The 12,718-nt window shown below is 39.8% G+C and overlaps 1 protein-coding gene across 1 annotated transcript in view; it reads left to right on the forward strand.

Moving 5' to 3' along the window:
- Atp6v0d2 (ATPase H+ transporting V0 subunit d2) overlaps positions 1–12,718 on the forward strand; it is a 51,870-nt gene that overhangs the window by 9,595 nt on the left and 29,557 nt on the right. The window contains exon 2 of the mRNA XM_076563850.1: positions 8,140–8,311. Within this exon, the coding sequence (XP_076419965.1) occupies positions 8,140–8,311 (172 nt within the window). The remainder of the gene's footprint in view (positions 1–8,139; positions 8,312–12,718) is intronic.

Below are 12,718 nucleotides of genomic sequence, written 5' to 3' on the forward strand. Positions count from 1 at the left end.
TTAAAGAAAAAAACATATACCGTTATATAAACAAATAGTATCTAAAGATAAAGTGTTTAAAAAAAAACAGTGAAGGTAATAAGCCACGTAAAGATGGCTATCACACATAGAATCTGGATTATGTTCTCTTTGATATTCGTAACTGAAGAAAAACATTTGATTACAAAAGCTGTTGAGTTATGCCAAAATGTATATTTTAAAGGTACCTTCACTTCAAAATTTGGATTTAAGGATATGTTGCTTTGGAAAAGAGATTCTGCTTTTGTTTCCACAGAAAGCCAGAGGCTGTGGATTTGTTCCAGATTAAGATACATCAGGTTTCACCAGCCAAGACCCCCTGAAAGGTCTCCGATGACACCATGGCCCAGATGATCCAACATCCAGAGCGGTTTCAAGGCAACTGGTTCACACAATACAGCCTCACGGACTACCCCATAGGCCTAAAATTTTCTTTGCGTCCCCATAAGATACAGCGCCCCCCTCCAGCAGGAAGTAGTAAGAGATGCTACGCCCAAATTCCCAAATATACCAAGCTGGCTTTAGAGGTGGAATTGGCTCACTCCCCCTCTAAACCCAGACATATTGCTTTAAAAAAAAATCAGAAGAGCCCTCTGGTGTGGGACATAAAAAAAAAACAATATTTTTATTTAAAACAGGTTGATTATAAATGTGATCTCTTTCTAAAAAAGAAAAGGGGATATGATATATAGGAGGATATGGAGATGATAAGATAAAAGGGTAGATTAATGAACCTACTTTTAAAGAACAACTTGTTTAAAATGTTTTACATTGGTATAGATTTTAGTTTATGTTTAAAATGTTTTACATTGGTATAAATTTTAGTTCATTGATACAAACTTGAAGTTAATTTTGTTATACTGTATATATATATATATATATATACATATATTTCTATTCTTGTTTGAGGTATTATGTTTATATAACTCATTTAAAATTGTAATGGATAATTAAAAAATAGATTAATAATTAGTCATCTATGATAATCATATCTGTAGCCATGTTAGTTAAGTCTTCTAGGTATACATAGATATATTTCAGATAGATAGGTAATCTTCAAACACTTCATAGACCTAGAGAATATGGCACTTAAATAACTTAGAATTCTGTTGACATGAGACACAATTGCTCCTGGCTGCACCAATTCGATCCCGAGAGAATGTTGGGCTTCTAAGACATTTCCATTTGGAAGTTTGTCTTCTTGACACAAAATGGCCTACTGGGCAAAGAACTACCCTTGCCTTGATGGCTGACAGTACAAATGCAATGCTGTCCTTTCTGGAAAAGCGGGACACAAGGAAAGCGACCACTGTACTCTGCCAAGACAGGGTAAGGTGGTCTCTTAAAATTCCTGCTTCTAAAAATGGTCTGTCAGATACTCTAGGCCTGTAGCCAATTTGAATGCACCAACAATGCTGAGAAACATTAGGTGACTGTCCAGGCTGCCAGCTGTCTTGGTCTACTCTTGCAAGATTCCCGAAAGTTGCTTGCATCCATCTACCATTTCTCAGGTACCATTATGTTCCTTCTCAGGTCTTTGATGTGGTTGAAGACTAGATAGTCGTAATTTCCTCAGTTATGATAAAAGATAAGTTAGCTATAAAACCTGAAACTCACAAATATAAGATAGATAGGACATCTTCTTTAATATTGTAACTATAATTCTTGCTCGGTAATTGTTTTGTTATATGTAATTTTACCATGTTAAAGTTAAAACCTTCCTTTTTAAAAAAAGAAGAAAGGGGAAGTGCTGTTGATATCACTCTATATAAATAAAACACTGATGGCCAGTGACCAGGCAGGAAGTATAGGCGGGACAAAGAGAGAGGAGAATTGGGGAAACAGGAAGAAGGAGGAGAGACACTGCAGCCACCGCCAGGAGAGGCAACCTGTAAAGATGCCGGTAAGCCACCAGCCACGTGGCAAGGTTTAGATTTATAAAAATGGGTTAATTTAAGATAAAAGAACAGTTAGCAGGAAGCCTGCCACGGCCATACAGTTTATAAGTGATATAAGCGTCTGAGTGATTATTTTATATGTGGATTGTGGGACTGCGGGGCTTGGGGAACCTGGAGAGAAGCCCTCCAGCAACATAAGAGCAGGACAAAATTGAAACAGTTCTTAGGAAAAAGTAAATGTTATGCGAGGAGCTCATTAACAGCAAAGAGCCTAGGAAAATTAATTAATAGATTGATAAAAGAATCTGAGTGTCAGATGATCATCCAAAACAAGAAAAGGTAGGAGTGGGAAACAGCAAAGAGATGTGAGAGATGCCTATAACTCCAGCAGTGGGGAGGCTGAGGCAGAAGGGGGTTGAGTTCAAAGCTAGCCTTACCTACATGTGCAAAACTTCAAGACCCTAGAAAGGGAGGAAAGAGGAAGCAAAAGAGGGAGAGTTAGAGAGGGGGGAACGAGGGGAAGAGGAGAGGGAGGACGAAGAGGGGAGGGGTAGAGGGAGGGAGACCAGGAAGGAGGAAAAGAAGATTTTGTAGTTGGAAGTTTCTCTGGTCCTGCCCAGGACCTGCAGTCAGGATGAATCTCTCCTGCCTGGTCCTGCAGCCACTCAGACCCAAGTAAACAGAGAGAGGCTTATATTAATTATGAACTGTATGGCCATGAGCTCAGGCTTATTACTGATTAGCTCTTACACTTGAATTAGGCCATAATTCTTATCTATGTTTAGCCACATGGCTTGGTACCTTTTCTCAGTTCTGCCTTGTCATCTTGCTTCCTCTGTGTCTGGCTGGTGACTCTTGACTCAATCCTTCCTCTTCCCAGAATTCTTCTTGTCTGCTTATCTCACCTACACTTCCTGCCTGGCTACTGGCAAATCAGCATTTTACTTATCAACCCATCAGAGCAACACATTCACAGCATACAGAATGACATTCCACAGCAAGATTTGACATACTAAAGGACTGAAGGGGATTATGAAGTTTTAATACCATTTGAATAATACTAAGTTAGCAAAATAGAGGAAGAAGTGCATGGCTTTTTAATAATTATTTTCTCATTGTTGTGACATAATGTCTCATATACACAACTTAGAAGGAAAGAAAGAAGTAGTGTGTCTCACAGTTTGAGGAATGACCAGTGCATCTTGGCAAAGAATACACAATGACTCAGCCCATATGGCAGGAGCTTGGGTATGGTCTGCTCCCATTTTTAGGATTAGAAGCAGAGAAAGGGCTGTAATTTTCTAGGACTTCTCCCAATAGGCTAACCAGCTGGACTTACCCACTAGACTCTATCACCCAAAGGTTCCACAAGCTTCCAAACAGCACCATCATCTGTGCACCAAGTATTCAAACCCAAGAGCCTGGGGGGATATTCCATACTGAAACCATAACAGATATATATATATTGAAATCTAGATAATTATTAAATCCAGTGATGGGACTGAATACAAAAGCTGGGAAATTCCCCACTTAGAGAATAAAAGTCAAAGTTCTTAGACAATCAAACTGTTTAGGAAGTAGAGGAATACACAAAAGAGAAAAATTAACATCTTGAAGTAGTCTCTATATACTGCCTCTTGATATACTGCAGTTGCCTTTTTAAGCTGATGATTAAACCAGAGATATCATTTTATTTAGCCATTGCCATAGCTTGACTGTATGGACTCCCCCCATGCCATGTATGTGTATGTATGTATATGTGTGTAAGTGTGTGTGCGTGCGTGCATGCGTGTGTGTGTGTGTGTGTGTGTGTGTGTGTGTGTGTGTGTGTGTGTGTGTACTAGATGTGATACCCAGGGCCTTACTCATGCCATTCGAGCTTTCTAATATTTTCTGCATCAGAAAACAGAGTTGAGAAAGATCAGTAGGCCCCCTTAAGCTCAGCACTAGCAGAGTTGGAAGATGGGAAGGTTTCAATGGCTGCAGCAGTACCCTGGATGACAGGTGCGTCTAAAGTTGCCTCTTTGGCATAACTTCCAAGAGAGAAGAGAAGTTTCTTTTTGTTTGTTTGTTGACTTAGAATCTCCCTAGGTAACCCAAGTTGGTTCCAAACTCTTGATCTTTCTACCTCAGCCTCCAGAGCACTAGGGTTACAGACATGTACTAGCACACCCAACTTTCAATTTAAAATCAGGTCCAAATAGCAAGCTTCACAAAATAAAATAATTTTCCAAAATATCTGCCAATAAATGAACACAAGGGTTCTTGGTTAGGGTTTCTGTTGCTAATGAAGAGACACTATGACCATGGCAACTCTTATAAAGGAAAACATTTAATTGGTCCCGGCTTACAGTTTCGGAGGTTTAGTCCATTATCATCATGGTGGGACATGGTGGCATGCAGGCAAACATGGTGTTGGAGAAGGAGCTGAGAGTTCTACATCTTGATCTGTAGATAGAAGAAGGAGACTGTGGATATCGTGTTGGGTGTAGTTTGAGCATATGAAACCTCAAAGTCCCCCCACCCCACAGTTCTTCTAACAAGGCCATAGCTCTTAGTGTCACTCCCTATGGGTCAAGCATTCAAACATGAGTCTATGGGGGCCATACCTATTTAAACCACCACAGAAGGTTAATAATGAAGATACTGTCTCATTCACTACCCACCTGGCTTTGGATCATTCCCTTTATGGGGGTAGTTTCAAACTCAAAAGAAGCATTTTACATTCTGACAAACACGCATTCAGGCATACATAGATACCTGCCACTTTATGTCATAAAGTACTCTCGTCCATTAAAATGGCCTAATGGATTTCTTTTCTATTGCTGTTTAGAAACTATTATATTCATTAAGTACATAGGGATGCCACAGTCTGTAAAACATCGTATTTCCTCATTTAATAGAGAAAATACCATGCTACCTCTATTAATAAAATGGTAGTTTGATCTCCCCACATGTGCTCTGAGGGCAGCTCTCTTGTTTCTTAGTGGCTTGAAAGGTATGTGTCCTGCTTCTTACAAAGAAGTAATCCCCTAAATTATTCTATTAAAGCCTTTCAGTTCCTATGGTAAAGAAGCCTGTGTATCCAGATGAACTTGATTTCAAAGCCTATTGCTGGCACCCTACTTAGATGATCATTTAAGGAAATGCAAGGGAAAAATAGTGAACCCATTTTGAAAACTATACAACCCTGAGCACTATACAAATCTCTGGATGTGGATCATATTGGTTCTGGTGAAGGAAATGGGTCACTTATTCCATTTTCTAGGACTCCAGCATGCTAAGAATCCTCCAGGGTCTGGAGCAAAGAAGGTATTTCACTACAACTTCTCATTGGCAGGGAAAAGGTTTGAAAGTTATTTAGCTTAAAAGAAACATATGTCACTGAGCAAAATATCATGGTTTTGAAAGAAATGCCATCATTTGTGTTGCTTCTGTTGGCAAATAATCTTTGGTAGTGAAAATAAAAACTGCAAAATTACATAAAAATCTGTACCATCAAAATGACAGACAAACAAGGCATGGAACGAAGTGTAATTGCTTAAAATTGAGTTAAACAGGTAATTGATTCAGTAAAGAACAACTTTGATGCAAAATCTATTCAAGACACTGAAGAAGAATCCAATGCCCTATATCTCAACCTCTCAAGAACCTCATCACCCCTCCCCCAGGTATGAGTGGCATCCAACCATAGATCAGAATGGCTCCCTGTTAGCCTTCCTTGGGACAACACATGCTTATTTCTTGAGCTTCAATTCTGCTCTCCTACAATTTTTTTAAAGTGACACATTAAAATTTCTATTTATGATGTACATATTTTATATGAATCAAGTTTTTTAACTACATAAAAATATGAATATTACACATATCAGTGGGGTCACTATTTGTTGAATATATCTATCTCCTTGTGATGTTTTAATCTTCCTTGTCAAGTTGAAAGGATTTGGAGTTGACTAAAAGACATAGGAAATTGTATTTGAGGGGTTCCAAAGGCTTAAGTGAGGAGGGAAGACCTACTCTTCGTGGGTACTGCTGTCCTATGAGTGGATCCCAAGCTGAATAAAGATAGGGGGAGGAAGAAGCCAACTGAGTACCAGCATCTCACTGCCTCCTAAATGAGGGAGATGCAGTGTAAGCAGAAGCTTTGTCTTCCTGTCCCCATAGCTTCCCTGCCACAAGGACTCCACTGCTTCTTTTTAAATGATTTACATGTTTTATTTCATGTGTATGAGTGTTTTGCTTACATATATATCTGTGTATCATATGCATGCCTGGTACGCACAGGGGTCATTGGAGCCCCTGAAGCTGGAGTTATGGACAGTTGTAAGCCCTCATGTGGCTCCGGGGGATTGAATCCTAGTCTTCTTCAAAAACAACAAACACTCTTACCTTGCTGAGCTCTCAGCACACCACAGTGAAAAAAGCAGTTTAGATGGAGCCCCTGGAATTGTGTCATGGCTTGTTCACATCTTGGTGGATCAGGAAGCAGAGAGATTCGACCAGAACCAGAGATAGATGTAAGCTTAATTAGAGCTACGACAAACTGTAGGATGGTAAGAAGGGCTAAGATAATAAATGTAATTGTGGCAGTGGGTCCCAACTTCAAAGCCCACTTCCAAGCTGGGCAGTGGTGGCGCACGCCTTTAATCCAAGCACTAGGGAGGCAGAGCCAGGCGGATCTTGTGAGCTTGAGGCCAGCCTGGTCTACAGAGCAAGATCCAAGACAGACACCAAAACTACTCAGAGAAACCTTGTCTCGAAAAACAAAAACAAACAAAAAAGCAAAACAAAACAAAAGCCCACTCCCAGTAACCACCTTCCATTAAATAGGCCATAATTCTGGTCTCTAAAAATAACACCACCAGCTAGGAAACCAATATTCAGACAAGTTAGCCTTATAGAAAATATTCAAAATACAGCAGGTGCTATGCCAGAAGTATTAACAAAGTGTTTTCAAATTCAGGTCAGTGAAATCGAGGCTTTACAGAGTATGTGATGAATTATTGTATTGATCGACAGCAAATTATAGCTTTTAAACGCCTTTGAAGTCATTTAAACATGGCTTTGAAGTCATTTAAACATGGCTTTGAATCCCAGTTTACTTACATGATTCTAGAGAATGGGATCCACAGTAACAAAAGCATGGCACATGGCCTTTTGAGGAAGAATAGACAATAAAATGAAGCTGGAACTGAGTTCAATTCTCTGCAACACAAACCATTGACATGAAAAGAGTGGATGGTGCAGTGGTGATGCTTGATTCTGTGAGCACAATGTCTTCTAGTTCCAGTACAACCTCCATATAACTCCCCCATTCCGGCCTTCTGGACTTCCGCCTCTTCGTCCATAACTAGAGGACACTGAAAGTGAGCCATGGGGCTGCCCAGCCCACCCTGTATGTATGACTGCGGTCGCGAGTCTCTCTTTTCCTCAAGTTGGACAGAGCTTTAGCATTCTCAAGTTTTTCGAACTATTTACTAAAGATTAAAAATGGCCAACGAAAAGCGGTCTGTATCAGTGAGGGTTCTATACAGGAACTGAACCGACAGAGTGAGTGCATATTGTAATAGGAAGTTCACTAGAACAGCTTATAACCCATGGGGTCTGGGTGGCCCTCTGCATGATGGTAAGGCTGACAACCCTGTTGCTGTTCAGGCCACAAAACTGGACACTACAGCAGTCCCCATGTGATGCTGAAGGCCTAAAAGACTCCTGGAGAGTCCCCTGGTCCTGAGTTGACAGGGGGACAGCAGTGGTGGTCAACAGTGGCAACAGAACAGACACACATCACCAGCATAAAGTGAAGGATGTCAAGCAAAGGACACTTTTCCTCAGGCCTCTGTGTATCTGGGCCTCCACCAGAAGGTGCAACTTAGGGTAGGGGAGAGCATTCTTGGATAACTTGGAAATCATCAGCCTGGAGGACTGTCTCGCAATTGAGTCCAGATCCTGTTAAATTGACATTTAAGATTAACGGCTCTGGTCTAGGGGTTTTTGTTTGCTTGCTTGTTTTTAGCTGTGTGAAATACTGTTTCTTGGGTAATTTGAAATTCTTATGGTGTGCTACGATATCACTATTTCTGCTGACTTTTCACTTCTTTGGAGATCATCACTCTAGTCTAATGATGTAAAAATCTAAGAAGATAGTGAATATGTCTTCACCTTAATGCTACCACAAACACCTCTCCAAGTTTAACTTTACTTGGGGTTCTTTGCATTTCAGATCTGAAAATTCATCTCCAGACCACTGAGTACGGCAACTTCCTGGCTAATGAAACAAACCCTCTCACTGTTTCCAAAATTGACACAGAGATGAGGAAAAAGCTCTGTAGAGAGTTTGACTATTTCCGGAATCATTCGCTGGAGCCCCTGAGCACATTTTTAACCTACATGACGTAAGTGAAGCTCTGCTAAACCCCAGTGTGATGGATGATGGCGCCTAACAGTTATAAGTGGAAGAGTGGACCTGAGTGTCTGTGTTAGACCTCATTGTCTGTCATTTTGGATGCATACAGATTTTAGTGATGGGTAAATTTACAACCTATTTTTGTAATAGAGAAAACTTACTTCATCAATATGAAGCCGATTATGGAGGTGGTGATATCTCCATGCACAAGTGTTTTTGTTTTAGTGACTACTGAGTGGGGCTAGACCTTGAAGTGTTAGTACTGAGGTAAATCTTAAGTGACTGTTTTATATCATTTGCAGTGTGGAGGAAGACACACAAGTTGTTCTAAAGGTCATATCTACCTTTCCTGGTCCCTTTCTCACAGTACAACTGCCTCTTGTCATAGTTGCATGTTTTATTCTTGTCCCTTGTCAGTGGTTTCTACCTTTTGATGTGTGTGCTCTTCGTTCTAAGGCAAATTCCAGTGCTCACATAGTAATACATGGCACTTCAGTGACACCAGTGCTCACGTGAGCCACTTGAATAGCTTTGTGACACTCTAACTATCGTAACTAAAAGCAAAGACTTATAATAGATATGCTGGGCATTATATAGATCAAGTTTAATTACAAGGGACAAAGTTATAACTAATAGGCCCAAGTTCTACCAAGTGCTTGGCACTCAAACATGCAATACATTCATAGAAAGATGTTAACAATGATGCAAATGCTGCATTGTATGGGTCTAAAAGTAGATAAATGAATAAAAGAATAGGACTTTGTATAGAACACTGTGTTCAGCAATAGACTGAAATCAGGAAAGTGTCTATGAATCAAATGAAGTGGGCATTGGAGAGTAGGTCAAGGGGCGTGATTATAACTTTCCAAGAGTTCAGAAAAAAATAAAAATTGCCCTATTCCACATATGCCTTTGATACCCACCCAGTTCCTCTCCCCAATGGAACCACTTCTTAATTTCTTGTGTTTTTTCATAAAACATTTACATGTATGTAAATCTAATAACGCATACCCTAACCAACACTCCATATTTCAGATGTATACAGACAGTGTCTTTCTTTCTGGGTCTCTCTCTCTCTCTCTCTCTCTCTCTCTATATATATATATATATATATATATATATATATATATATATATTTCTTACTGATATCCCTGTGAACATTGTTCTCCTTAAATAACCACATAATTCTATGTTATAAATATGAGATCACTCCATTTACCAGTCATCTCTCAACAAGTAACTAAATTATTTTCATTCCTTTACATTGCAAAAATTAGCTAATTTCTGTGAAGACATTTCAGTGCATGGGATCAAACTCCAAAACCTTATATTTGCAAGGAAAGGTAAATGCTCTGTTAATGAGCCACATTCCCAACCAGCTAGGCGTGTCTTGAATTCATTTCTAGGTTCAGTTTGTTGCGGTGGAAGTGATGAGTCAAAGAAATGTGCTTTTCTTGCTTTGCTTCATTATGAGACGGGTTCTCTACATCTAAATAAACAGCCTGAGACTCACTGTGTAGCCAAGCTTGTCTTGAATTCATGATCCCCTTGCTTCCCATTAGAAATGGGCATTTAAAGCTTTAGTAGATGTTGCTAAACTGCTCACAACAAAAGTAAAACCAATTTGAATCTCCAAACTAGTATATAGGAAGGCTTGTGTTCTTACACAGTTGCCAGCATTTTGTATTCTTTTTAAATTTTTGACAAGCTAATAGATTAAAAGCTCTAAATCTCTCCCTGTAGTTTTCAGTTCCTTATGAGTAAAACTGATTATTCCATACTTATTTAACACTAAATTATTTACTTATTTTTATAGAGCTTATAGAACTTTTTAATTGAGCTGCATACTTTGTATGTATGCATAATTTACTTTGTAAATTAATATAGTAGTCTTTTTTTAGTAGTAATGTGTTAAAAAGCTATTTTTTATTTGATGCAATTTAATTTTATAATACTTATTGTCAGTATTGTATGCTTTTGGTGCTGAAGACCTAATTCAGGACCTCTGTGGAAGGGCTACCCACCACCCCCACATTTTCCCAGAGTACTCTTGAGTAGGAGCAGCAGGAAATATTAGTTAGAAGGGTAGAGGGGAGAAAAACAGATAGAAAATACAGGATAGCCTCAAGATGATCTGGGTCCTAATCCAAATGGGCCTGGGTATTTTTAGGAATGCCAAGGGGTGGCACAAAAGACCTCCCCCCAGCACAGCCAAGTACCGACCATCTCAGACACCTGCACTCAGGCCTGTGGTCCAATCATCCTCTCTATGCAGACCTGCTGGGTAAAGCCACTAGAAAACCTGAAAATGGGCCCCAACAGACCTCATACATACTAGGCAAAGTGCTCTGCCACTGACTACACTCCAGGCCTAGTAATCTTTATTTTTATAATTGTGCGCGGAATTTCCAGTCCTCTTGACTCAACCTCACAGGTGTCTGGGATTGCAGGAATGTACAACTAGGTCTTATGACTGTTGAACTTTTGGCAATTGAACCAGGGCCACCAGCATGCTAGACAAGCCCTCTTCCACTGCGCTCCCTCCCCAACCCTTAATATTTTGAGACTACGCCAGACTATGTGGCTCTCCTGGTCCTATACTAGTTATACAGTCCAAGCTGGCTCTGGTCTCTTAATTCACCTGCCTCAGCTTCCTGCGTGCAAGCATTGCAGATGGGCACCACTACATCTGGCTCCTATAGGGCCATCTGTGTTTGATGCCACCGTACCATCTTGTGGTGTGACTTTTCAGCTCTGGCAGAAGCCTGCTGCTCTCTGCAGAGCTCAGAGATTTATTTCAATAACCAGTTTGTACAAATGGGGGGATGGTGTCCCACAGTTCTGAAATATCTTCTCTTATTCTCCCTCCAAAATGTTCTGTGAAGTCAAGTGCCTCTCTAGCCCCGATGAACTTCCAACAATCAGATTCTATTTTGCCCTAGTAGGAAATACCCTGAGGCAACACTATAGCACTGTCAAAGTCAACCCTAAGAGAGACAGTCTAAATTTAAATTGATTATCTTAAGCTTTGCACATTTTATATGAGATAATTACTGTACATGAGAAACTTATTTTGAAAATGTGGAGCAGATATTTTTAAATCCTCCATAGCAAGAATATCTGAAGGTTTTGAATACCATAATTATGCACAGTTTATGAAACAAAGGAACAGATCCAGCAGCATGTTAGTGAAGACTGTTTAGTACAGATCGAGATTGTTTTGTTTTTCTTCCTTCCTACCCAGTATTTTACAGAAGCATTTCAACTGCTCATCTCTCTTGCAGAACAACCTTTTAAAAAATAATCTTTCCAGCATTTAAAGTATTCTACTATTCTACTAGATAAACAATTTTAATACAATGACCAGAAAAACATACCCTTCAGGACCTGTGCAGCAGTCCTGACCTCCATCATATATAGCTCAAGAATATTCTGATAATATTGTACCTACTGTACTGAACATGTTCAGACTTTTGTTGTCACGTTGCTTGAAATTATAACAACTTATATAGCATTTATATCATATTGGTTAATAGAAGTAATCTAGAATTTACATTAAATATATAGAACAATGCATGCAGATTACATACAAATACTATGCCATTTTTACATACTTGAATGTCTGGGAATTTGGGTGTTTGGAGGGGGGTCCGAACAGTCCTCACCATGGGCACAGGGATGAATGCAATGAGAAGTCTTGGGTTAAAGATGAAAGATACTGAGAATCTTGGGTTAATCTGAAGAAACCTTTAAACATTGTTTTATAAGGGATAACCAAAGTTCCTTACTATCCCAGAGATGGCCTACAGATCATCTGCAGGCTTTGTCCTATGCTGTGTGTTCAGGTTCTACAGACTCGGGGCCTTTCAGTACTAAAATCAGGCAAGTCCTCAGCAGTCTAGACAGGAAATGAATACTGAGAACTCCTATCGGAATGGAGCAAGCAGATGTGTCCTTGAATGATGAAAAGCCAAGACAGGATTAGGTAGCAACTGTCACAAGCTAGAGCATTCAGTCAGTCAGGGGTGCCTGCAGGCTTGGAGCAATAGCTCTGACATCAAAGGATCTACAGACAAGGCCCGACACAAGCAATATTTAAAATGTGAATATGTTGAAGGAATAACTGTGAGACATGAAAAGAGTTTGTGCGTAGAAACAGGAACTCATTTCATATGGATCTGGACCTAGATGTGAAAAGAGAAAGAAGGGCAGGGATGAGAAAAGAGCCTGGCCATGTTCAGGGCTTTGATCCTAAGCAAAAGCCAAGAGAGGAGGGCTTTCACAAAGACATCCAAGTTCACATGCTTCTCTGTGCCAATATGTACTCCTCACTTGATGATCACCACCCTATATGACAAGGAGTACTTTCCTGCTGTGAGACCATAAGATGGGATGA

Source organism: Peromyscus maniculatus, chromosome 2 (genome assembly GCF_049852395.1).
Source record: "Peromyscus maniculatus bairdii isolate BWxNUB_F1_BW_parent chromosome 2, HU_Pman_BW_mat_3.1, whole genome shotgun sequence".
NCBI lineage: Eukaryota > Metazoa > Chordata > Mammalia > Rodentia > Cricetidae > Peromyscus > Peromyscus maniculatus.